The sequence below is a fragment of the Hippoglossus stenolepis genome, chromosome 12 (genome assembly GCF_022539355.2).
Source record: "Hippoglossus stenolepis isolate QCI-W04-F060 chromosome 12, HSTE1.2, whole genome shotgun sequence".
In the NCBI taxonomy this organism is placed as follows: Eukaryota; Metazoa; Chordata; class Actinopteri; order Pleuronectiformes; family Pleuronectidae; genus Hippoglossus; species Hippoglossus stenolepis.
Window position 1 is genome coordinate 19,798,110 of NC_061494.1, and position 27,214 is coordinate 19,825,323.

Here is a 27,214-nt window from a genome sequence, read left to right on the forward strand (position 1 = left end):
GGGACTGTGAGGGTCTCTGAGCAGCGTCGCTACTGTGACCCAGAAGCAGTCTCATCACATCTCATCATGGAGTCTACACACACACACACACACACACACACACACACACACACACACACACACACACACACACACACACACACACACACACACCAGTGCTTCATTGCTCCTTGGAGTGATGCCATATCAGCCGTGGACTCAGTGCAGATGGATATTCATTGAGAGTAGAAACCCTCCAGTGGTTTGATTTCTAGTATTTCCCATAAAGATGGAGGTCACAGAAATTGCTCGAGTGTTTATGAAATGGCTTTTGTGTTTCCTCACCGAGCTGCAGCCGACAAACAACAACAAACAAAGGACCTTTTTTAGGTCTTAATTTTGATGAATATTCATGGATCAAACTCATTTGGATTGTTGAAGCCTCATAATCGTGTCAGTCATCCGTCCTTTCATCTGCTATTTTGCTTATCCTTCGAGTTGCCACCGTATTTGCACATTTTAGCTTCGGATAAACATTTCATTGTTTGAACTGAACAGGGATGCAGGACATTGTCCCCTATGACCGTACGTAATAGTATTTAAATGGGATTTGTTAACTAAATAATGAAGCAAATCTACAGCCTTATCTTTTAAACCTTCATTATATCCTTAAGTTAACTATTCGACATGTGTTAGGTAGTTGCACTGACACATTCTTCACTAAATCTGATCTAAAGGCGCCTCAGACATGTCCCATGCATGCAGTCCCCCCGGGGGAACTCTCTCCTCCCTCCTCCACGCTTCTTATTTAACCATACGCCACAGAGCTCTGAGCGAAACACAGCTAATACTTCTAACTCTGTGTTCAAATGAGCCAAAACAAGTGAGTAGGATGAAGAACAAAACAAGAGAGAGAGAGAGAGAGAGACGAGAGAGATGAGGGAGGGAGAGAGAGGGGGTGGTTTGCAGAGGGAATGAGCAAAGAGCTGAGGGACAAATGGAGGGAGGACGACAGAGAGGGAGGAAGAGGAAGAGGAGGAGGAGGAGGAGGAGGAGGAGGCAAATGTGAGAGTTGACCAGAGGGGTAAGAAAAGGAGGAAGAGATACAGTTGAATATTCATTATCAGGCCACTGGGGAGAAATCTACAGTTCTGTTGCTACTGTGTGTGTGTGTGTGTGTGTGCGCGTGTGTGTGTGTGTGTGTGCGTGCGCGCGCGTGCGTGCGTGCGTGTGTGTGTGCGTGCGTGCTTACTGCTGATGCTCACATCCAGGAGTGAGGACCTCCTCACCCAACTGTGCTGCAGCTGCGTCCTGAACATGCTGAACGAGACCGAGCATCACCCCCGATTCTCTTCTGTCAAAGCTACGTCAGCAGCACAGCAGCAGCCTCACCAGCAGATCCATCACATCCAATCAGACGGCATTAGCCTAAACTGTGGTGTCCCGGGGATCTATCCCGAAGAAACACATCCTCACTACTGCACTAGTGCATCTCGTGGTTTAGGTTCCTTGCCAGTGTTCATTGTTGAGGATGTAGTGTGTGTTTGTGGAGGAGTAGAGGGTGGAGAGGTGGAGGAGTGCATCCTGTCACACACCTGTAATTAGGGCCCGAGCAACGAGAGGTGAAAGCACCTTATTGTGTTTGTAAGGGTTTTAAATTTTTTCTCCATCCTTTCACACATTATTTACGAGCTTGAAGATGCTTGAAAACTTTGCACACACGTCTGATCTGGTAAAGAAAGTGATATATTTTATGGGTCATGCACACAGACATGGAGGAAATGGCTCAACTACGCCCCCCCGAACAGTTTTAAATATCAAAGCTCGCAAATCCAATCTTGTCTTAAAACATGTTTGGGCTTTTTCCACATCTACATAATGCATGCATGCAGATCACAGTCTGTATATAACGATGGATGCTGGCTGCAATGTAGGTCACACTCTGGCTCCTAATTACGTTAAAAGCACAAGATGGCAGTAACCACATCCAGGAAATCTTTGTATCCTTACATTGTTATTATAGATAGAGTAGTGTATTTTAAAGGTCAGTCATTTCTGAATCATTTCCTCCGTAGTTCACCAGTTACTCTAGGGAATATAGACATTTTCGTACAAGAAACATTTTGTCCATTTTAATGACCATTTATGAATAATTTGCCTGTTGCAAATTCCCCATTTTTGCATGTTCAGACGACCTGAAATAAGTACTACACCAATAATTAATCTGAATTAATCACATAGAAGTACCAAATTAAGTAGATATTTCTGAGAATCATCTTGAAAATAGAAAATGGTGGAACTGTAAAACAGATGCTATGGAGTGTTTTTTTTACATGTATTATTTTGTCTAGATCATTTGCATCAGATTCTCAGGATTTTAAGACACAGAATATGAGTTAAATATCGTTTTAAAAAGGCCAGGGAAGAATGATGGTGTCAGCTGCAGAGCGTTTGCTGCAGGGACTGGACATTGTGTGTCGTGGGCAGAGGAGTGGATGTGTGTAAACCCTAAGAAGCACAAGGTGACATTTGACAAAAACAACCGCCCTGGGTGTCTCTGTGTCATCAGGGTCCTCCTGGCTGATCGGGACAGGAGAGACAGCGAGGTCGTCCTCCGTCCCTTTCTTCATCTCACCATCTCTCCGGGCCTCATTTCCACTTGCACGCATTCTATCTGTATTTGTATTAATCAAACTATTCATGAACACATAGGCATACATGCACAATGACACACACACACACAGCTCCCTATGCAGGCCAGCGACAGCCCAAAGTCACCCTGCTGCCGTTTGGCCGCAGGACAGTGAGTGAGTCAGCTTGCTCAGCGAGCCGCACGCCTCTGAATGCTCTGCCTATCAGCTCGCCTGTTTATCTGCCGACCTTCAGCTTCTGATCACGAGTCGCTCATGTCTGTCTGACCTGCCTTGATGTCTGCTCTTCGGTATTTGAGTTTGACTCCATCTCGTTTTTTACTTTCACTCTCGTGTCTGAAACCTCCGACCCACAAATATCAAAATACGACAAGAACTTCATTCACGGCTTTAAGTCCAGAGGTGAGTTTATATTCAGGAAGTAGGAAGGTATTTTTTTAACTACTTCTGTCGCTTTTAATGTGCATAACAAGACATCTTCACACTTTGTGCACATCAGCCCCATTTTAAATGATACATTGCATCTCACCCCTCCACCTTTGAGAGTACAGTCATTCATAACAGGTCTTAACACTTAATACAGCCTCGTCAACACCTCTCAGTCCGATTAATTAGATATTTAGAACAGGGTGGTCCTGTGTAGACGTGATCCCACCTTTTTGAAGAGGGCTTTTAATTTGCATAACTTGCAGTGTTTAATCTTCATCATCTTTTCTTTCCTGCCATCCTCCTCCTCGCTGTCCCCTCGCTCTCCCTCCAGGCCCAGCCAGGGGCCCCATACCCCTCCATGGAGCTCGGGGTCCGCCATAGGATCATCAGGAGGATTCATGGCCGTCACAGCTGTCTGGTTGTACTCCGCCAACCTGGTCATCAGATGTTTCACCACCTCTGGACGAGCCTCTGCCAGGTCCGTCCTCTCGTAGGGGTCAGAGGAGACGTTAAACAGCCAAACTGACTTCCCCAGCTTGTTACGCCGCTTCTCGAGCCTCTGCCACCGCTCTGGACCGACGGGAAGAGCCTGTGGTGGTATCCAGTCCCCGTCGCCCACATTTCCTGTCAATAGTTTCCAGTCCCCAGCCCTTATCGCAGCCCTCACGGCCGTGTCCCAGATCCCAAACCCGTTGAGTACCAGTGCTTTGTCATATGGCTCTCCGGGCTTCCTGGAGACTGGGTCAATGTTGAAGAGGATTTCGGTGCGAGGAGAGGGAAGGCCCTCGCTGATACTGCCCCATACGTCGTGACCGTCGAGGTCAAGGTGGGAGTGCTGGGCCCCTGCCAGCCCCAGTAATGTGGGATACCAGTCAGAAACGTGCATCAGCGCTCTGCTCACCACACCCTTCCTCTTCAGGAGGGGACTATGGACGAAGCCCACTGCCCTGATGCCGCCTTCCCAGTAAGTCCCTTTGCCTCCTCTCAGCGGCCAGTTGCTCCCTCCAGAGAGCGGCTGCCCTCCATTATCAGAGGAGTAGATCAATACTGAGTTTTCATAGAGGCCACTCGTCTTCAGTTGCTGAACCACTTGTCCAACCCCGTCATCCAGACAGCTCAGCATGGCTGCGTAGTGACGCCTGAGCCGATTGCCCTGGGAATCATACTGATGCAGAAAATGATCTGGTACCTGTAAGGGTGTATGGGGGGCCTGAAGGGACAGATAGAGGAAGAGGGGTTTATGCGGGTCGTGGCTCCTCAGTATCTGCTTCACTCTGGTTGGACGGAGGGAACGTTGGAAAGTTTTTAAAAGAGTCTCAAGTGTGTCTCATATATGAATCTAATTACATTTAAAGGACCGTGCCTCACCTCTCTGTGTAAAGCAGAGTGGAGTAGTTGCCCGTCATCTCCCAGGCGGGCCGGTCTCCGTCATGCAGGTCGAACCCACAAGCCTCCGCCCCGTCACAGCTCCGGTAAGAGAAGTGGTCTCCGCTGCCGGTCAGCGTGCCCAGGAAACTCTGAAACCCGCGTCCCGTGGGCAGGCAGCCTGACCTGCAGAAGCCCAGGTGCCATTTACCCACCATGTGCGTGGCGTATCCGGCCTCGACCAGACGCTCCGGGAGGGTGGGAGCGTCCGGGGGCAGGCAGAGAGGCTGACGTGGGCGAATGATTGAATGCTGGAGTCCGGTGTGAATCTGGTAGCTGGGGAGGGCGAGAGAGGGAGAGTGTGAGGAGAAGATGTGAAGGAAGCTTGGTAAGATCAATACGATGACACAACAATGAGAGATTTCACACAGGGTTTAGGAAATATTGGACACAATCGCACACTGTTATTCATCATAAAGCTAAAATGTCTGTGAACTAATTTAACTTTTTGTAGTATACACCAGAAAACTCTTTAATCTGCACTGAATAAATATATATGTATATGTTGGTCAGTTATTCCTTCACCTAGGCCCTGTCCCCTTATGAAACCACATTTAAATTCACTAGATCTACATTTCTTATCTGGATCTGCACCAAATTGGACATAAATATATTGACTCATAAATATCAGACCCCTAAAAATGGGTGATTTTCTAAATCAAGATCCATTTATCATTCTCTGAGAAATTCCAGTAATTCAATAAAACACATAATCTGGTGACTGATCTTGATAACAATATCATTTGTTTCTTTTCTGGCCTTGTACGTATTGCAACCTAAAGACAAAAAATCCTATCTAATCAGAAACTGAAAAAGTTTGAGAAAAAACTCACCGTCCCGTCATTAGTTGACTGCGAGATGGCGAGCAGATCGGCTGGACGTAATAATTTTCCAGTTTGACCCCGTCTGCAGCCAGCTGGTCCAGCACAGGCGTGTGGATGTCTGAGCCGTGGTAGCCGATGTCTGCGTAACCCTGGTCGTCCACCATGATGAAGATAAGGTGAGGAGGCCTGGACGCTTCCACCTCTTCCGTGCCGACACCTTCATTTGGAGGCAACGCTTCGCCCCGGCAGACAAGGCCACAGCGTAAGGTCAAACTAACGACCAGGAAAAGCACTGAGAACATCCCTCTTCTCATTTCTGGCATCGCTCTGAAGCAAATATCTACTTTAGTCTGATTTCGTCTGTATTTTCTGTTCAGCTTAGTCGGCGGTCGATTAATCTCGAGCCGGATCACCCCTGCAGACAAATGGGCAGAGCTCTGTGTCCGAGGAGCACGTCCAAAAGTCTTAGCTGTCCCTTCAGTTTGAAATGCCTTCTTTTTCTGGGGCTTATTATTGGTTTTGTGAGATGAGCCGATGCCAGCTGCTGTGATAGGTGGAGAAAAAACTGCTCTGTCTGAGATGGAAAAGATCTTGGTACAGAGGTGTGTTTGTGTGTGTGTGTGTGTGTGTGTGTGTGTGTGTGTGTGTGTGTGTGTGTGTGTGTGTGTGTGTGTGTGTGTGTGTGTGTGTGTGTGTGTGGGTGTGTGTGTGTGTGAGAGAGAGAGACTCCCCTCTTTGCAGTACCTTGCTACATACTTCCAGGCGCCTTGTACGATGGTTGGCAAGACCAGGGTTACTGTAAATACAGTAAATACACACACACACACACACACACACACCTTAATGTCTAACTCTTGTGACATTTGAAGTCTGAACGTTATATATGAAGCTAGAAGACTGGAAAATAGCAAACAGATAACCTGGCTCTGTTGAAATATTACAAAATCTACACATTTCAGGTTTATTAATTAATATATTTGTTTTAACCCAAACACAAACCCAACACGACAGTTGTGTCAGGGCCTCTAAATGTCTGATTCAACCCAAATATTGAAAGAATATCTTTCCACACCAAGGGTCACCTCTGACCTGCAGCAAAATGTGGAGTTAAAATCAAGATGAAAAGACTCTTTTCACAGCAAATAGATGTCAAACACAAGAATAACCAGCTGCATCACTTGTTGCATTGCAGTGCATGCAAATGCTGTAATAAAAAACACTATAGACGGTGCAGAAATATGTTTTTCTGACTTACAAGAAGCAACCATGAATAATCAGTTATAATAAAGCAATTTGTATAAATACGATCATATTACTGCTTTATGACTGTCCTGAGCGCTAAAGTTGATATTCTGCCGAGATTTCCCGTAAACTGCATGATTCAAAATATACAGTAAATCCCTAATGAAAATCTAATAATCCCTGTCGTCCCTCTCTTGCTGCTTGATGCAGCTCAGTTAATAGAGCCACCCGATTGACAATTACCGCCCGAGCCGGGGCACCGAAACCAATCCGACATCGGAGCAACATCCGGTGTCGTGATGAGAATGTGTATCGACCGCGCGGCTCTTAGCCTCCACCTCAGAGCCATCTCCTTCCCATCATGCTGAGGAAAAATCAATGCCTCAGATACAAGTCCATTTCCTACATCGTAGAAGGAAACTCATGTTGCCTCGCCCTGTGGGAAATTTCCCCGGCTTTTTGGCCACAGTAAGAGAGAAGCATGGAGAGATTGAGATCTGTGAGGTGGAAACGACCAAGATGAGGCAAGAATGAGGGTAACAAAGTGGGGGGGATTCAAGTGGATCAGATGAAACAAATGGAAATTGTGGGGAAATGGGGATATGTGAGAAAAAGAGATAGAGCAGAAAGACGAAGGAAAAAGAGAGTGAGACGGAATTAAGTGCACACGAGAAAACGAGAGCCTCCCTGTCTGAGATGAGGAAGTACAACATAAACAAAGTGGCATAAAAGGAGCAGTCACTTTGTCTGGGTGTAGCCATCAGTTTGCCTCAGGGAAACGCAGAGAGACATGAACTCCGTTTTACTGCTGAGAGGAGGAGGAGGAGGGAGGGAGGGAGGGAGGGGGGGAGGGAGGCTTTAAAAATGGAAAGTGACAAATGTCTTCTTGAGAGAGAGAGAGAGAGAGAGAGAGAGAGAGAGAGAGAGAGAGAGAGAGAGAGAGAGAGAGAGAGAGATGGATTGTGGTCTTTTCTCAACTGGCTGAAGATTTTACAGATTTTACAGTTTCACCAATCAGTTCATCTTGACAGACAACTGGTCAAAAAGTCATTCTCTAAAGTTAGACTTGAGATGTCACGTACGATGTGTTAGACCATGACATTTGACCTTTGACCTTTGACCACCAAAATCGAATCAGACCCCCGCTGTGTTCTCACACTGGATTCTATGGATTCTATGCAGACTTTACACTATAGGGGGCCAGGCTGAGAAAATCCACAGATAATCCGGAGGCTGCCTCTCGCTCAAACACTTGCGTTCACACATGCACCTCAATCCTTCGGAGAACATGCGGAGAATCTCTGGACTTCAGTGGATGTCTGACAGCAGCTTAAGTGACACACAACCCGGCCAATCACAGGCAACAGGTTGTCATCTCTGACTGTATCTTGGTTAACCTTGCTGCTGACGCCCAACGCAAGGTGATTCCCTGGTGTTCTGGGCGAAATTACTTTCTTCCCATTAATTGTTCCAAACCAGATAATGACTGTTGACAACAGGGGAAACTAATTACCGTGATAGAGGCTGCTGCATTCAGATCTAGCAAGTGCTGAAGGACAGAGGTGGTGTTAGTGGAGTATGAATGCCTATGAGTGTGTGTGTGTGTGTGTGCGTAATAACTTCCCTCTCTGTCTAAATTACCTTTGGGGACAAATTCCTGACTGAAGATGAGTTAATTGGGGATGATTGGAACAGTTGGGGACAACAGCTGTGTCCCCTGTGGTTCAGGTGAGACTGCAGGAAATGAAGCAGGTCTCCAGGGACTTAGGTCTGGGAGGACTGACACACTCTGTTGTCTGCAGAGGTGCACGTTAAAGGCCCACACTTATTAAAGCTTTTTAAAAAACAAAAGGTAAAAAAGATTTTCAGAGTTTCATTTCAAAAGGGCGCTGCTTTTTGTAACATGTTGTAAACGCTGTGACCAACAAATGGTAAACCCTGGAAGTGCAACACAAGCGAAACCGGTCTGTGTCGGGCAAAGAATGCAACTTTACAGCCTAGTGTGTATTTGTACAATGATTTGTGTGTGTGTGTGTGTGCGTGTGCATACGTGCGGGTGTGAAAAGGCAGTGGTGCAGAGTAGAAGAGAGTAGCAGTCGGTGTGATTTATTCATGACAACGAATAAGTGACTCACTCGATCTGGAGCCAGTCTGTTGAGCTAGAGTTGAAATGTGCGTGTGTGTGTGTGTGTGTGTGTGTGTGTGTGTGTGTGTGTGTGTGACAGAGAGAGAGAGAGAAAACTGTGTCTGAAAATGACTTTCAAGCTAATCCTGCAACTTTAATGTCTATTTTTATACTTAAAGGTCCACATGTGAGAATTTTTTTGTATTAGAAACAGTGCAACATATGCACAGACGTATTGATGGCACAGTACATTGTGTGTGAGTGTGTGTGTGTGTGTGTGTGTGTGTGTTGTGTGTGTGTGTGTGTGTGTGTGTCACCAAACAGAAGACAAGGTCACACATTCAAGTCCCCATTAGAATCCAGCTTCATAAATATTTATTCTTGTTAATTCTAAGTTAATTTGACTCGACGATTTCAATTAGTTATGATAACCTGAGACTACGTTCTGTACACACACACACACACACACACACACACACACACACACAACACACACACACACACACACACACACACACACACACACACACACACACACACACACCTGAAGAGCCTCTGCTGCTCCTCAAATACTTGATGGATCATCTTCCAGACGGCAGAAACTCAATCCCCTTCCCTTTTCTCCTCACCTCACTCACCGATGGATTGACAGGACGAGGCTGGGGGTGTGTGGGGTGTGTGTTGTGTGTGGGGGTCAGTCTCATCACACCAAACAAACCGCCCACGCTGAGGATGCTGGTGCCTTCATGTCAAATTCACAAACTTTCGGATAAACTTTTCCTCTTCGTCATCCTCCTCCGCTGCACCGTACCTCCTTGGCCCTGCTCTGTCCTATCAGACCCGCGTCCCCTGAGGAGAGTGAGTGCTGGCTTTGACTCATGAAAAATGAAAGGGATTACACAAGCTCAATCTGTGTCTGTGTGTTGGATCGGTCAGTGAAGAGTGCCACCGTGAGGATTAAAGGAGTCATGCAGGCAGATCGATAGCAAGGATGATATAAATAGGGGAATAAACTCAATGTTGCCCTGGAGGCCCACAAGTACAACGGTTACTGGTTCAAATGAGCAACAGAGAGGAAGACATGGGCAGTAAATCCAGAAAGAAGAGAACGAGCGGTGCAGTGGGCGTCAGGAGGAGGTTGTATAAAGTTTTCGGGATCATTCAGATGCATTTTCCTTTCTTATTAACTTTAAAGAAGGGAAACCTGTCAAATTAGTAAAAAAAAAAACTTCTATTGTTTCAGAGAACTAATAAGTAACAAAGAGTATAGTTTTTCCAGAGTAATTAACAAAGATGGTGCACAGTGTGTACATCCAACACAAGAGGAGGAAAATCTTCCCCTAAATAATAATGACAAACCAGTACGCCCATGAAGGTCACAAACAGCAGTGTGAAAAAGAGCAGGCTACAAAACCTGTTAACTGTTTTTTATTTAATTATTAGGAGGAGTAGATCCAGGATTTATTTTTCAACTTTCTTTTACAGTGCAAGTTTTTCAACATTTTCAATCATTTGTCAGAGAATTATGTGAATCAGGAGAAATATATTCGGACATATTTAGTTGGTTGGTATCGATTGGATGAGGAAGGATCAGGCTTTGACATTTAAAAACATAGATAAGAAAAAAGCAGCTCCGTGAAGGGAACTATCAGTCTGGTTTTGACCAATCACAGCTTCATTAGTTTCAGCCAGACATTCTGCACCAGTGTTTGGTGTGAGTTTGTAGGTGTGTGTGTGTGTGTGTGTGTGTGTGTGTGTGTGTGTGTGTGTGTGTGTGTGTGTGTGTGTGTGTGACTCACTGGTGACAGCACACCGAGGTCGTGAGGGGCCACCTGGCACGATGTCACGAGGAAGATGACACAGGACTCGTCTCCCTGAGAGATCTGCAGCACCGTCTGTCACCAACTGGGGTCAGGAGTCCATCGTACAAGCGGGAATCAAACCGGTGTCACGGAACAAGAGTCTGTCACCATGAAGGAACATTAGGAGCATTTAGATTCAAAACTGAAGGAGGAGATTGATCAGATCTAGATCAACTTAAAGACAAATAGAATTACAAACACACTTTACACAGTCACCATGGATCTTAATAAATATGTAGCTACATCCAAAAACATCAATTACACATGTAGTTCAAATAACTATTCTAATTTTCATATTATATAAAGTTTAGCATTTTATTGCTTTTTGTATTTACCATTTAGTTTACTTCCTTTATTTTCATATTTTTAGCAACCATATAAAAATGTGACATTGACAACTTTAACCATAAAAGTAAGACCCAAGGGTCATGGGGTTTAAAACAGTTAAAACCCATGAGGTGAACTGGACGGCACAAGCAACTGTGTTTATATACAAGTCTAAACAAAAGTCTGATTTATATATGTTTGTAATTCCCAAAAGAAATCCTGCAAATTAAGGACCTTAGAGAGAGAAAAACCTGGACTTTAAAATATATATCTTGCCAAATGTCAGGATTCTTCCTCCTTTGATGGGAAAAAAACAACCTTTTTAACTTGACATTTTTAAAATGTGAGACTCTCAGGGGTCAAATGAAATATTTTTCCCGAAGGGGAACTGTCTGATGTGGAGTACGATATGTTCTCTCAGTGGAAAATTAACTACTATTTCTTTAACTTGCACAGGTTATACTGCATTTAGAAGTAGTCGTATGGGTTTGAATGTAAATTGAATTTACTGATTGCTGCCTCTTTGCACAGGATCAAAATATTCCTTCTCAACATAAATGACACAAATGTTCTGTGTCTACTTTTATTAAACACTTGCACAGTTCACTTTGTGCAGCGTTAAACTAAAGGCTCAGTTTACATCATGTTTCTTCGGATCTCAGCCTCATCTTCACCTCATCTGACCAGGGCTGGCAGCGGCTGGTTTGTTTGGCAGCGTCGGCCATGCTGGCACTGGATCTGTGCCTGCTGCTCCTCAACTAACCTGTCCGTCAAAGTCTTCCTGGGAAGGTGAGCTGGCCAACAGAGACGCCATTAAACTGAAAAAATGAGAGAAAAAGAGAGAGAGAGACGGTGAAAATTAGACACACTATGAGAGAGTGGAAGAGAAAATACAAACGACCTACGAGGGGGAACATGAGAGGGACGGACCGGGACGGAGCTGGAGCCTCACTTAACAGTTCTCCCATGTCCGCAGGAAAAAATACCCAGCTTCCTCTATTTCCTCGGTTAAAGCAACAAGCTGCACAGAACAATACAAAGCATATATGGAATAAAACACAAGGTGTTCCATCAGGGCTGCTGCATATGGATTTTGACCTTTTTGCTTTTCTTGAACGACAGCCAGCTCCTGTCCCGGGCAGAGTGACGGAGCAGACCTCGCCCTGACTCCTACCTCCTGCAGGAGCTCTCTGTAGTGCTCGGTCTGACAGGTAAACAGTCAGTGACAGCACAGGGCACCGTGAGGCGCTGCAGCTGAACAGCTCTGCAATACAGAATCACACATTTATTTTTTGTTTGTGCAGGGTTTCTAGAAATCAACTGCTCACAGTCACAGGTCACAGCAGGGACAGCACCGGGGTTCTGGGTTTTCAGAGGAGGACGTTAGACTCCACTGTGAATTTATTTGATGACTATTAAATGCAGACTATTTTTTTTCATATCCTAAAATATTTCAGTCAAACATAAGATTATTCTTTATTGATCGCCATGGGGGGGAAATCTAGGTATTACAGCAGCTTAAGACTAAATACAGATACAAATAATAGAATAGAAATAGAAGTGCAAAAGAGTTAAGGCATCAGCTCATCCACTGGTGACGTACTTGAGTGAGTAGTGATGAGGATGATGATGAGGATCACAGTGGTAGCAATTAATCAGGTAAATGATCTTGTTTATAATATAGGGTGAAATGTAATGATATTGAATTATGCAGTGCACAGTGAAGCATTATGGTTCAGACTAGGATGTACAATGCATAATAAATAAATATATTAATATATTAAGAGAGCAATATAGTACAGCAGAATACTGTTACTACTAATACTACTACTACTACTACTACTACTAATCCAAATTATTATAAAAATGCTGTTGACAAAATAGAAAATAAAACATGTTTAATGGTTTAAACACTTTTTGTGTCATATATGTATTGTGTGTTTTATGTTGTGTTATGTATTGTATGACATTAATATATATATTTCAGTCTGCCCACTGCAGAGAGGGGAGTAATGGCAAAGTTTAAAATGTATCATGAATTTTCAGAGTGAAGCATCCAACAAATCTGTCAAAGCTCATTTTAGCTGGGGTTTTTTAACCACATAAAAGACAGACATTACCACTAAATTAGTCCAATCATAGAGAAGTAAGTAGAAAAGTAACAGCTCCACAATCATCACACTTTTCAACCACTAGGAGGAGCGGTTGGCACAACTCATCTCCAACTCCAAGTTTCATGATGTGTCTAATATTTCACTTTCCCTGTGTAAATGCACATCTGATACAAACTGGATCAGTTGTGTCTGTGCACGTGAGTCCCTGCTTTAACTGTGATATACCATTAGATCTAATGCAGTCTGCAGGAAGACAGAGTGCTGTTTGTTTTTCCCTCAGTGTCTGACCCGGGACTGGTCTTAGTTTCTGTCCTGAGGTCTGGAGACAGCTGCGGGGCGACGCTGCCAAAGTGAGCAGCAGCTATCATTGGTAACGTCCCTGCAGCATTGATAATAGCAGCGTTGCCTTTTAGCGAGGGATTCATGCAGCCTCTATCAACAGGCTTAAAGGTCCAGAGGATAACACAGCAACAGGAGTTCATGTTGCACTGAGACTTAGAGAAATGAAAGTTTTATTTGTCAGTCTATTTCTGGTGCTGCCATTAGATCCAGGTCAGATTCATTTTAATTTGATCTGCACATAAAACACGAAGGATAAGAACCAGGGACGACAACAACAACAAAAACTGACTTTGATCAAACTTGTCTTTCATGAGCACGAACCTCATTTAATTTAGTTTACACTCAGGAACTCTGATTTTGGATAACTCTGACCCATGTGTGTTATACTCGTGGCAACTCAGTCCTACGCTCCAGTATTGAGACGTTTCATTCTGAGACATTATGTCATTTCTACAGCGTGTGATAAAAACTACCGCAGCTAAAATGAGCAACAGTAAAAAGAAAATACTCAAATTCAAAGAACTATTTTAAATATTAAAATGTAGTTTAAATGAGCCTATGAAATCTTTTCAACATGGCATTAACCCCCTGGGGTCCTGAAATATGTTTTGCCATTTTTGAAATGCTTTTGATTTTGCCTTTATCTACCACATATAAATGTTGACCATGCTATTGTTTGTTTGTTTTGTTTTTTTAACACAATATTACCCATATGACCCGATAATTGTTTTTTTGACTTTGGTTTAGTACTATATCGACATATTGGACTCAAAAATACTCATAAAATCAGATTTGCCTGTCAGCATGGTTCTTGGGTTGGCAGTGGAAATTAATTTCTCAGGAGGAATTCATCTTATTTACGAGAGATCCCAGGTAAAGTATCCAAAACCAATGACTACTGATGTTCAGCCCGACTGTGGCATAAATATAAATGTTTGCTGGGATGAATCCGCCTACAGAGACAGATTTTATCATGTGGTCTATGGCACAAGAAACAGATTCACAGAAACCTGATTACTTATTATTTGTTACCTCTGCCAACTGTTTGACTGTTTCAACAGGATTATGCAAAAACTACAGAACAGATTTCCCTGAAACTTGGTGGAAGGGTGAAACATGGGCAAAGAAAGAAGCCATTACATTGGAGCACAAATCCCCACTTTCTTTTACGTTGCAAGACATTTGATATTCTCACCAGTTTCTCAGGGATTGATTGAAGGATCTTGATGAAGAAAATCAGGCTTATTTAGGGACAATTTGGTGCAGATTGATTAAACTTCAGGGGTTGGTCATTAGTGGAGGTTTGCACTCTAACTAAGGGCCATTCTAGTTTTTTGGTATTGTGTCATTTCAATCCAAGTCTACACCCCCGAGCATCGTTTCAAGGTATTTTTCGTTCAATCAACACCGTGAAATTCTGACTCAGGACATATTTCGAATAGATACAGACTATTCGTCCAGAGCTTGAGTAAGTATTTACTCTGAGGTCTCTACGATGACAGGATAGAATGTCTCCGGACCCAGAGGAGCTGGCACGACACAGCCTCAGCCGTTAGAGACAAACCAGAACAAAGGGCATTGTCCACATGGAGTGAATCAAATGATTTCTGAATGTAATTGAGTTATGCCATCAAGGTAAAGTCTCAGTCCTGCGTGCGTGGTTGTGACCTGACATAAGGTTAGTAATGACCAGATGAAACAGTGTGATTTGGATGTTCTGGATGTTAAACTTCCCCTCGATCCGAAGAGGAGCAGCACAGCAGCAGAGGTGCCGCTGGGGTCCTATTTTTGGAGGAGCTATCAGCAACCCGGTGGCACAGGTCTGAGTGACAGGACAAGTGTTCTGCTGGATCCTCCCCTCGCTCTTTTGGGGCAGACATTCCTCAGTGTAAGCAGACACAGACCCCCCCCCCCCACTCCAGTGCCATCATATTTCTCTCTCCTTCTCACCCCCCTCTCTCCCCTTGGCTGTGATCGTTGGCCCACAGCGGGTATGGGTGGGTGCACAGCAGTGTGTGTGTATGTGTGTGTGTGAGGGTGTGAGTGTGGGTGTGTTCAGGTGTGAGCGTCGGCCTCGGAGCTGCACTCAGAAAGAGAAGTCTGCAGCCGGACAGCGTGGCAGGCAAAGAGCAGGACTCTCTGAGGGGGCCCTGATCGGTGACCATGGGGCCAATGCACTGAAGGGCCCCCCGACGAAAATACACAAAAACCAAAGAGGAACGGACAATAAGCAAGATTAAGAAGAAAAGCTTTTTGAAAAAAGACAGAGAAGAAAAATGGTTGCAGAGGAAGTGATAATTTCATTATCCGGGGGTGCGCCATGGGGGTTTCGTCTCCAGGGAGGCGCGGAACATCAGAGACCACTTCAGGTGGCGAAGGTAAGACGCAGCAGGTCGCACAGAAACAGACAGTTCGTGGTTTGCTGAGCTGGAAGCAGAAAGTCAAACGCTGCTTTAGATTCAGTCCTGTTCAGGAGAAGTGATACATCAGCTGAGATATATTAAGGCAGAGATTTAAGGAGCTGTGAACAATGTTGAAATGGAATATTGGCGTCGACACCGGTTGGTCTGCGGCCTGAATATGAGTCATCATCTGGTTTGAGAACTTCACGCAGGAGCGCGCTGATGATTGATTGGATGAACTTTACACTTCAACTTCAGTTGGGAATGTAGGACGACGCTGTTGCAATATCTGCTAATTATTGCTGCTTAACCTATTTAACTGGATAAAGCCCAAAACCATAGTGAAATTAGAGATTTACGAGAAGTGCTTTGTGTGGTTAAATGTGCACGTTGTGTGTGCTACTGTCCATATCATGAGGGGCTTATGGTTACTTTACACCTATCAACCATGACCGTGATCTGATTTGGGCCGCTGAACTTGTGCATGTCACTGCAGGCGTCATGTTTAAGCTGCAGGTTCCCTGAGATTCATTATTGCAACAGTAGAAACACGCAGGTGAGCAAGACATGTAATGAAAACTTCTTGGTTCAGGCTAAACTTAAATCATAGGCTCCAGCTTTGTGAGCGTCACAGACCACTTTAATTTGTACATAAAGATTTAATTTAATTACGTTCACAATGCTCATCAAACCTTTTCACAGAGAGATCTAATTTCTCAATATAATAGTTCAGGTGCACCCACACATTATTCACACGTGAATGCACATACACACCCACACAGACTTTCAGTAATTGTCGACTGGGCAGAACTACTTTTCCAGGTAGCTATATTTGGTTGAGAAGCAGCGGGTCACGGGGGTGAGCCAAGGTGTGTGTTTCAGCCCAGCGCTCAAAAATCGACTTCATACACTATTTCTGTACATGGACGTCTCAGTCCATAAAATATAGATTTATACGGCGAGTAAATCCTGATTTCTAAACCTCTGTTGTGCTTGATATTGTTCATGAGTAATCATAAAGAAATGACCCTGAGGTTTGCGTCTTTGGCCTTTAAATTTTTTGTTCCCCCCCCCCATCACAATGTACAACAATATTATATATTGTTATAATATATTTGGTATTTTCAGGCCTGTTTTTGCATTTAAAACATTTAGCCTGACAAGTTTTGTATTGTTGAAGATTGTCAAGAATAAAAACTTATCTGTACATTATAAACATTCAAGATATTCATGTTCTACTAATTCATTTTCGGTAAATGAAATGTTTCTGCTTAGAAACCTCACAAATTCAAGACTCCCATTTACTGGACAAGGGAGAATCTTAACTGGCTAAGAGGCTAATTTTAATTTATTAATCAAACAATTAAATGTGCCATAGATTGCGTAAATTTTACATTTAAGACTGCCACCACAAAAACAGTAGCCAGCTCCTCATCAACAGAAAATTCCCTCTATAAAATGCTAATCCTACATGTAGTTGACTTCTGCAGAACGCGGTGGCACTTACACAAGAGAGCCACAGGACACCGAATCACCTTCACGGCAGTGGACAGCTGTTTCTGTCTGACCATTCAAAACAACGTGCTCCTTCACCCCTGCGAGCAGGAAGGCGTAATCTTGTCAGGTCTTAAACTATATACCGTCCCTAACAGGTGGAGCAGTTCAGGGCTCCACTGACAGAGCCACTGTGTCAGTGTGTGTGTGTTTATTTATACGAGTTTGTGTATTTTTGTGTCGGCCCATGCCATGTGTGTGTGTGTATGTGTGTGTATGCAAGCATGTAAGGGTATTATTACTGTTATGACTTGTAACCACAAGGCGATTGACTGAATAAATAGCTGACATCCTGGACCACCGGCAGGCACAGGCCACTTTGAAAGGATTAGCTAAATGGGGAAGTGGGGATTTCATTACAGGGAAACCAGAATAGCGGGAAATAAAAGTTATTCGGCCAAACAAAGCAACACTTCCTTATCTTCAGAAATCTAACATACAATGAAAATCCCTTCACAGAGTGGAATCAACACAACACCTGCTTTTAATGTTTTTTACAGGACATGTTGAAGTGGCTAACACAGACCTGAGGCAAGTCAGGGTCGGGCACAACGCCGTGGTCCTGACAGACCTCTGGCACAAATAGCAAAGCACCAAATGAAGATGGCCGCTGGCTGGCATTTCCCTGTTTAGTGCATGAGTGCCCTACTTGAGCTGCAATATGTGGCGTATGTCCACAGCAAGATCAAGCTGTCAGGACAAAATCTGCTCCCTGTCAATCACTATCTTAAAGCACCACTCGATTATCTCCTAGTCCAGCAGTTACAAAATACAAACATGCAATGCTAAGGGAAATAATAAAATAAACCCGTGGGGAGATAAACTGTTGATGTTTGCATGATCTACCTTATATCATCTATACTGTCATCTAACTCTTCATATCAGAGCAATAGATATCAGACCTATTGAAGTTCTGAAACTTGACAATATCGAGCCTGGAATCCTTTTTTTGATCTGATTTGAAACTTGCAAGTAGAAACATGAAACTTTTACACTTTGATATGATAAAATATAAATATAAATACAGCAGCATCAGGCCTCAATAGAAACATACTTTATTCATCCCAGTGTATTGAAGGGTTTTGGTATTGGTAGTATGTAAAACACCTTTGATCAGCATTCAGCTGTGAAGGACACACAACCCATTGGGCCTGGGCTTGTCCTCAAGGCCTGGAGACATGACTTGAAATGTGTCCTTGAGACATGAGAGACTTAGAAGTCTCTTGAAGAACTTGAGAGTTGTCTTGGACACCATTTGTGTAACTTTTTGCCTATGAGACAGTTTGAAACTTTGCCTTCTCGTGCTTGTACAGGTGCGTAAGCGGAGTAAGGTGTGCAGGGCCGGGCTACGGGAGGGTGACGAGCTGTTGTCCATCAATGAGGAGCCATGTGGATCACTGTCTCATGCCCAGGCCATGAACCTCATCGACAGCTCAACTGGGATATTACACATCCGGGTCAAAAGGTCAGGAAGAAAATTCCACAATTAATTAATCTCAGGCAAAAGTCTGACTCAATACATGCAGTATTTTACTATATACACATATGTTTGATACTATAATATTCAAAAAATAAATCTGAACATTTGAGAACTATTAAGGTTCAAGGGCCATCATTTGGTCCAAACTATATTGTAAACCCTCTGTCTGTTTGCAGGGCGCCTGCTGGTTTTCAGTCTGTGGTGCTTGTGACCCGTGCCCCATCTCCCCGTATAGACAAAGAGTACCGCGCTGCTCTGCGCGCTATGTCACCCACCCATCCCCACCATGCAGCTGTCCGTGAGATCCACCGCAGCCGCTCCTCCCTCACCAGTGGCTTGACATCTCCACCTGGTAGTGAGGCTTACTACGGTGAGACTGACAGTGATGCAGATGTGGCGGGCTATGAGAGGCAGCGCCGGCAGAAACGCCGCAGCCCCAGCAACTCCAACCCCGGCAAACCGACAGGACGAACCTCCCTTGAGGGCGGGGAGACATCAGAGATGAGCGGCTACGACAGTGCTCCAGATGCACACATTTACCCCCCTTTGTTGGACGGAAATGGAGGAGGTGGGCTACCGGGGGTGGCAAGGAGGGAGGTGATTTACCAGCCCCCTGTTCCAGGATTGTGGTCCTCCCAGACATCCACTGAGACCTCCTCCATCATCTCCTCAGCAGATGACCAGGGGCCACGGGACGGAGGGCAAGAGGAGGACAGTGGCTTCCTAGAGCCATCCAAGGTGCCACTGGTGTCCCCTGAGAGGGCAAAGGAGGCTATGATGCTGAGCTCCCGCAGCCAACTAGTGCCTATGGTGGGTCCTCTGAGTAAACCCATTGACGAGGAGCTCGCAACAACCTACGTGGAAAAGGCAAAGCAAGCCAGTAAGTAAAGCTGAGGACCTGGTATTGTTTATTATATTTACCTTAGGCTATGTGGGTTAAAAGCCCCAGTGATCAAACTAGCAGCATTGAAAAACATCCACAGCTGCTCGTAGGTATCAAGTGGCAAAGCAGAAACACTCTCATTTCCCCCGCCACTTTCGACTCTCTCTAATTGTTTCTCATGTTGTTTTTTTGTCTTGCTATTTTATAAAATATTTATGAAAGAGCTAAAGCATGATATATTTTTTAACATTCAGTATGACAGCTTGGCTCTCATCACAAATGTGTCGCTATGTTTCTGTCAAATGCACGAACATAGAGAGAAGTGCCTCAATTGAGTTGGAAGATGAGGCTGTAAGTCACAGATATATAAAGGCCTGGAAAGTCATGTCTTACTGTTTGAAGAGAGGTCAGAAATGTTAACAATATTGTGATGCAGCAACAAATACTGGCACTGCCCAAGTATTCTTTTGTGATCTTGTCCATCATTGATAATAGGCCCACAAAGTCAACAGGCTCTTGTAAATTTACTCTTGTAAATCCCCCTTGCCATCACTGAGTGCAGTTTTAATATTCTAATGTCCTACTTAGGAACCAAATTAAGAACTCTCTTCAAGTGGCAGTCCATATTTGCGTAACAGAATTAGGGTGCCTATGATAATCTCCTTAATACCATAACAGGTTGAAGGATATGTTGTGGCTGCCCTTTGAAGTTCTCCTTCCAGTCACCTACAACATGCAACTTTCCACTAGCTTGCAAATATTTTCAGTTAAGCTAGATGTCAGAGTACATAAGCCTGACAATGTGCACATTTAACCCACACCGTAGATAATGTGAGAAGCTGAAAGCTTGTTTGGAATTTTCCTGCAAGTGCTCCTGCAGCAAGATATGAGTTGAATACCTGTTGAAGGCATGGGGGTCAGGACAGATTTACATGCTCATGCATGAGACAGTTCTTGGTTTAAAGGTTAAAGCTGTAAATTCAGACTTCTCTGACCTTGCGGTAGCGCTGATGTTATGTTAATATGCAAGTAAACCTAATATCTATGGTTTTCTTACCCTGCAGAACTGAACCGAGGAGACACTGGGCAAGACAAACAAGTAAAAGAAGCCAAAACCAAGTGTCGAACAATTGCATCCCTGCTGACTGATGCTCCCAACCCTCACTCCAAGGGCGTACTGATGTTCAAGAAGAGACGACAACGCTCTAAGAAGTATACTCTCACCAGCTTTGGCAGTGTGGATGAGGACAGCTTTCAGGACTCACAAGAAGAGGATGAGGTATTCCCAGGGAGTGAATCAGAGATTGACGAAGATGGCTTCTCAGCAGTTCCTGACCCAACTTGGGATAGTGACTACTTGGATATACTGGAGAAGAGGGCAACTGCAGGCACTGAAGGTCGTGGGGATGGAGCAGAGGATGCTCCGAGTCCAGGGTTGAATGACACTGCAGGCAAGGGTGCTCAATTGTTTGAGCAACAGAGAAAGAGAGCGGCTGAGCATGCAAAGAAGCTGGAGGCAGCACAGCCTCATGCTCCTCCACAGTTTCAAGACCAGGCTCAGATGTACCAGATGCATCAAGAGGTGCAGGCGCAGATACAATCAAATCTTCAGCCTCAGCAGATCATACCACCAGGACCTGCAACCACACAACAAGAACTGTTCCAGGCTTCAGGACAAGTTGCTGTTGGCTTCCATGGGGTGGCCAATGGGGACCTATCCTACTCCTCAGTTAGTGCAGCTAGCATGGTGATGTCACCTCCACCTGTGGCACACAAACATGCCACTGCCTCGGTAACTATTCTGACCAGTCCTGCACCACCAGCTGAAACACCATTACCAGATTTACCTGCTAGTAATGTTCTCAACAGAACGGCCCGTCCTTTCACTCCTGGCTTCATCAGCATCCGAGCTGCGACTGCCCCTGTGACGTTCCGACCACCAATCACAAAGACATATCAACGTCCTGCCTCAGCAGCTGTTGTGCCACTGCCATTCTCCACGGCCTCTGAACTCGCCTTTAATGTTACATCGGTATCATCACAACTATCCCCTGGACCTCCACCAATGATGTCCCCACCATCCTCTGTACCTTACGGGCACTTTGCGCCAAAGCCAGAGGGTCGAGTTACTTTTCATCCCTCAGCCATCTCTTCCTCCGTAGAGACAATGCAGTCAGCACCAGTCCCTACTTTTCATCAGGCTTCATTTGCAACTATGCCCCCTCTATCTATGCCTTCCATCCCACCACCTCCCCAAACGTTGATGGTTTCAGCCCCTGTTCCTCCAGTACACCAAATTCTTGGTCCAGCTGATCCAATTACCCAAGTGCCTCCACATCAAGTACCAGTTGCTCAGTATACTCCACCCCTATTCTCAATGGCCCCTGTAGCTCAAGTAGCAGTGGTCAACCAGCCAGAAGCAATAGCTCCAACCCCTGTTCCTGGTGCAACGGGTCGCACAGGAATCTTACTTGAGTCTCGGCGTCGTAGTAGCAAAATCAAACCTATGTTCAATGTGCCAGAAGTCAAAAAGAACTCCCCAAATCCTGAGCTATTGTCTATGGTGCAGAACCTGGATGACAGGTTCACCCGATACAAATATGGCCAACCACCAACTGAGGCTTTCTATGATGCTGAAGAAGAAGACATGAGTGCTGATGCTGGCACGGGCAGGCTGCCTCCTCCAGTGGCACCCAAGCCTCGGGTCCTCCAAGAAGCCCCACAGATTCTTAAAGCAGGGGGTAAGGGGGCAGAGCTATTTGCCCGCAGGCAGAGCCGCATGGGTATGTATGTAGTTGACACCCCACTAGAGACCCCTTACCAGCAGGAAGTGACCTTCCACAATGCATCCCGACCCCTTGACTCTTCCTTCAATTGTTCCCTTCCATCTCAGTGGAAATATTCCCCGAATGTCCGTGCCCCACCTCCCATTGGGTACAACCCACTCCTGGGCCCCACCATACCCACAGGGCCTCAGAGGGATGGAAGCAAGCCAGACAGCAGGGGTAGAGGTGGCTCCCAAAGAGATGGCATCCAAGCTCTGGATTTCATGAGAAGGCAGCCGTATCAGCTCAACTCTGCCATGTTTAACTATGGGGGCAGTGTTGCAAATCTATCAGCCATGCCCTCTTACCAGGCCCAGAGGCAACAGCAGGGTGATTACTCAACAACAATGGTTGGCAGCTCATTAACCTTGCCTAAGCAGGTCCCCCTCAAAACAGCGCGTGTCTATGAGATCAAGCGATTCTCCACACCCACACCCATGTCAGCTCCCTCCCTGGCACCCAAAGTCATTGCACCCCGCTCCTCCACTACCCTTGGTGAACGATTGGTTTACTCCGGCATAACCTCCCCACCTCCTCTCTTTACACGAGCACCAGTCGCTGCCCCAGCTCCAATTCCACCTTGTTTTCAACCAGTTGGACTTCCCAATATCCCAAAATTCTCAGCCACCCCTGTTGCAAACCATGTGCCCTGTGCAGTCCCTACACCTTACACTCCAGTAGCCTACAGCACTGGGCTCCAGGCAGCCAAGCAGTTCCAGAGTGCCCCTGAGCTCAGTATCCTTGCCTCTTTGCCCCCACTCAAGTCCAACTCAGTTCAGGCGCCCAAACCACGTTTTGTTGCCACCAAGGGGGGCATACACCCCCATGTCTGGAGGCCCGGGGCAATGTGAGGAGCACTTAAACAGTCACTACCACCCTCGGACATCTTCATATATTATTCATTTTGTGCTAACATGAGCAGTCAGTTATTGTCAAAAACTTAACAATTTTGGTAATTGGTTCATTGTAAAAAAGCAATAAAATGCTAAATATGCATTGGTTCAAATTTCTAAAACGTTCAAATATTCTGCTTCTCTCTTAGATCATTATAAATAAAATATCTTTGGGTTAGTTAGTTCTAAATTCAGCTTTGAATATAAGTCAATGGTGTGATTCAGTACAACATTAAAATACAGTAACCTGTGTTAGAACATGAATAATGGTAATAGCTTATAAATATCATCAATACCTACATGCTGTTCAAAATGCTGCTCATCACATTTATTTGGCTACCAACACATTTACTCACACATTTATCCGAGTGATGATGATTGCAACAACTATAATAATAATAATAATAATAATAATAATAATAATAATAATAACATTAATGTATAGTCCACCGTAAGCCTGTCCTGGGAGAGGTTTGTGTAAGGTTACTGGAAATCCCTTTCTACTATTTTAGCAGAAGCACCATCTGAACAGAGCCTGTACTGAATTATTCTTTGAAACTTGAAGGGTCTGAGAGATGAGGACAAATGAAAAGGTGCAGTTCTGACAATAGGAACGAAATCACTGAAGATGTATGTTAAAGTATGTTGACAGGTTGTGGCTATAAACCTTTTTCTTTGAACATGTGTTGTGTTATCCAGTAATTAATGATGTGCACAGGAGGGTTTTTTTAACCACTGTCTGTAGCATTATCATAAAGAGTCTCTTGGGGGAAAAATGATGCATAAGACTGAAATGTATTTAAATGCCTCAACTCGCTGTGGAACGACATGTGAAGACAAGGTTTAAATGCTATCTTTGTAGCATGGTTCACATTCAACAAGTACCAGCGCTGTCACTGAATGTTCACTTTGTGTGTCACTCGATACCAAAGCTTCCAAACGCCACTTATAGGAACACCAGAGCCTCTTTAATACCAGTCTGATCTTTGCATATATATGTAAATCCTTTAACTTTTATTAAACAAATCACACAGATGAAGGAATGTGTATTTTTGCTTTGTTTAATTGTGATGGGGTGCAGGGGTCAAGGCACCAGTGAAAGGGTTCATGGAATGAGAGAGAGGCTGTGGAGGTGGATGTAGGTAAGCCTGATTACGGGATGGGATCTCAGTTGGAGCATTTTAGATCACAGCCCAGAAATGGTCATGGTCAGATGTAGTAAAACTGAGACTCATGATGGATTGTACATAGTCGTGATGTCCCACAGCCAGGACAAATATAATCAAAAAGGATGATGGCCAAGAGAGTTTGGCACCTGAAGTTTAATGGAAAAGCTGAAGAAGCTGATAGAAAGAAATATAAGTTTATCTGGAGTTTTTCCATTAATAGTGGAAAAGGGATAAATGTATTTAATGGTTGAATATCCTGAGACACTCGGTATGTTCAAGGAAACAAGAAAGAAAAGAATATGTTGTTTTCAATTGTGGAATTCTTGGGGAGATGCTTTTTTTATTTTTACAATTTTTAAAATATAACTGGTCTTACAGCTTTTTTTCTTGTTTTCATATTATGGCTATGAAAAAAGTAGTTTGTAGATAAAATCATGTTGATGTGTACATGATATGAATACATATTTCTGAATGTAGCTGGATTAAGTAACACGTGTGAAAGTGTTTGTTATTAATGCCGAACAGACGTTTATACTGAAGAGGAGACAACATTTTTAGAAGCGAAGTCTCTCCAGTTCTCTGACTTTACACTGCCTCCTGCTGTTGATTGTGTGATCCTGCACTTTTCTTTAACTGTACAGTCCATGCATGTATCAAATTGTAATATGAATAAATGAGCAAAGCAATAATGAGTCCGTATTCTGGTTTTAATTAAACACACACACACACACACACACACATTACTTGGTGTTTATGTAAGACTTCATGTTTAATGACAGATCCTGAATTTATTAATTCTGAGTTGTTGTTTTTTTTCATAATAGTGAATCAGGCTAATTTATTCTCTCCCAGAACGTGTTTGATTCCTCCAGGTATCTTATCTTTCTAGGCTTCCCTGGTGAGGGTAGTTTTCAGGCTTGTTTTGATCAATTAGCATGAAAATTAAGAAAATAGCCACAACATACAACAGAATAATTAAACAGTTTTGTATCAAATTAAAAACGTACTTCAAATAATTCAAATTATGAGGATGGGACAACACTTGGATAGAGTCAGTATCATTTCTCACATGTTTTTCATCAGTTAAGATGCAGAGAAAATCTAAATATGTTCACTTTAGTTGTAGTTTTTAGGATGTGATTAGAAAAAGAGCAAAGATCAAGCAGAACTTAATTTCAGGGGTAAAAGGAGCAACAGCAGCACCAGGGGAAACTTTGCAGACAAGCAATTCCAGGCCTTGCCACTAGAGGCAGGTTGACAGTTATCAGAGTAACTTTGCCTTAAATATTATTTCATGTGTGAAACATCTCATCCTTCACTTGTGTGTTCAAACCTTTGTTACTGAAGGTAAATGATTAATTATTTTCTAGTTGAAAGTGAAGACGTCCTGATGTACTGGACTCAGTCTTAGAAATACTTTATGCAAAACAACAGTCTGCATCAGACTGGTCAGTCTCCACTGGACTGCTGCAGTCAGAAGGGCATTTTATTTCCAGCCTCCACATTCTCAGGGTGTCTATATATAGGGCTGCTAATATCCAAACAGAAGAATATTTATAGTGACATTGACAGTTTGACAAGTTGCCACTGTAATTAAGAATTTGTTCTTAATTTAACTACTTAAAATTGTCGTGTCCCTCCAGAGTCGACAGGGACTCACACAACAAAGAATGGATTGCCTTTTTTGTTTCTTTATGTAAAAGCCAGTGAGGGCGTTGTCATTCACTTATTAGAAAATGTTCCGTAGGCTCTGGATTAAACATAAGGTTGGAGATGGGTCTAAAATTAAAATGATTATTTAGGGATCAATACCTGCCCAGATTCCAGCTTGCAGGAAAGCACTTGCTCAAATGCTCCAGAGACATGACATTGATATGGTTGGATATGAGATGAAAAACACTGATAAGAACGACTGAAACACAGGATATGTAGGTTTTATGATCATATTTCTCTTTTAAATAAAAACATGCAGATATATGCAAAAGGTTTATGTCAGGGAACAAACTGAGGACAATCAGGACATGTCCTCTGCATTGTGTCTAAGACTCTGGAGAAGTTCACATTCTATAATTAAACATTATTTACCTATTTTGACTGTTTTTAATCCAACACTTTGAGACTGAAATATCTCAACTATGTGAAGGTTTGTCATGAAACATTATTCAGACAATGATTCTGAGACAATGATTCCTTGTGACTCAGGTGATTCTCTGAATGTTTTGAGTGAAATGTCTTGAACTAATGATTTTAAAGTATTAACAATATTTTAAACTAACTTTAAGGTCATATTGTCTAACAATAAATAACTTTTAAAATGTTTCCATGCTCTCAAAATGACTGAAACTCCAGGGAATATACTGTATAAACATGTATTGTCTGTCATTGGCAGTGACCTTTGGATGCTCTCCAGCACACGCGGCTGTGAGACAGCTGTGAGACAGCTGTGAGACAGCTCTGTCTTCACATGTCCATCACGTCCACTCACATGACGCCTGAGAGAAACTGAAAATGTGACAATGTTGTGTCAGATTAGAGCAACGCAGGGAGGAGAGGAGGTAGCTCTCAGCCTGAAACACAAACTGGCACGGCCCCAATAAACACACACACACATTCCTTAACCTAAACATGCACTGTGTACGAGTATATATCAGTCTATGTATGTGTGTGTGTGTGTGTGTACCCAAAAAC

The 27,214-nt window shown here is 43.8% G+C and overlaps 2 protein-coding genes across 8 annotated transcripts; one reads left to right on the forward strand and one right to left on the reverse strand.

The window, feature by feature from the left end:
• Positions 1 to 1,477: 1,477 nt before the first annotated feature.
• Positions 1,478 to 12,103, reverse strand: si:dkey-174i8.1 (arylsulfatase I). 7 transcript variants are annotated; one of them, XM_047342467.1, is made up of 8 exons: positions 11,963 to 12,095; positions 11,795 to 11,885; positions 11,505 to 11,682; positions 10,475 to 10,638; positions 6,053 to 6,104; positions 5,318 to 5,852; positions 4,428 to 4,760; positions 1,478 to 4,333 (listed from the first exon to the last, which is right to left on the reverse strand). In XM_047342467.1, the coding sequence occupies exons 6-8, from the start codon at positions 5,629 to 5,631 to the stop codon at positions 3,250 to 3,252; spliced, it is 1,731 nt and encodes a 576-aa protein (XP_047198423.1). In that variant the 5' UTR covers positions 5,632 to 5,852; positions 6,053 to 6,104; positions 10,475 to 10,638; positions 11,505 to 11,682; positions 11,795 to 11,885; positions 11,963 to 12,095; the 3' UTR covers positions 1,478 to 3,249. The 7 variants fall into 7 exon arrangements, with proteins under 7 accessions (XP_047198423.1, XP_047198427.1, XP_035029461.2 ...); XM_047342471.1 differs by lacking the exon at positions 11,795 to 11,885 and having other exon boundaries at positions 11,628 to 11,682; positions 11,963 to 12,103; XM_035173570.2 differs by lacking the exon at positions 11,795 to 11,885 and having other exon boundaries at positions 11,963 to 12,103.
• Positions 12,104 to 15,321: 3,218 nt separating this feature from the next.
• Positions 15,322 to 25,218, forward strand: synpo2la (synaptopodin 2-like a). The gene is made up of 4 exons (XM_035173599.2): positions 15,322 to 15,698; positions 18,590 to 18,741; positions 18,933 to 19,636; positions 20,704 to 25,218. Exons 1-4 carry the CDS (start codon positions 15,597 to 15,599, stop codon positions 23,313 to 23,315), a joined length of 3,570 nt encoding a protein of 1,189 aa, XP_035029490.1. The 5' UTR covers positions 15,322 to 15,596; the 3' UTR covers positions 23,316 to 25,218.
• The last annotated feature ends 1,996 nt before the right edge of the window (positions 25,219 to 27,214 follow it).

Coding starts and splice junctions, on each gene's coding strand:
- si:dkey-174i8.1 (XM_047342471.1), bottom strand. CDS start 5,631: ATGCCAGAAATGAGAAGAGGGATGTTCTCAGTGCTTTTCCTGGTCGTT. Junction 4,761..5,317: donor AGTCAACTAATGACGGGACG/GTGAGTTTTTTC, acceptor CGCCCTCCCCAG/CTACCAGATTCACACCGGAC. Junction 4,334..4,427: donor ACTCTGCTTTACACAGAGAG/GTGAGGCACGGT, acceptor CCGTCCAACCAG/AGTGAAGCAGATACTGAGGA.
- synpo2la (XM_035173599.2), top strand. CDS start 15,597: ATGGTTGCAGAGGAAGTGATAATTTCATTATCCGGGGGTGCGCCATGG. Junction 18,742..18,932: donor TTACACATCCGGGTCAAAAG/GTCAGGAAGAAA, acceptor GTCTGTTTGCAG/GGCGCCTGCTGGTTTTCAGT. Junction 19,637..20,703: donor GGAAAAGGCAAAGCAAGCCA/GTAAGTAAAGCT, acceptor CTTACCCTGCAG/AACTGAACCGAGGAGACACT.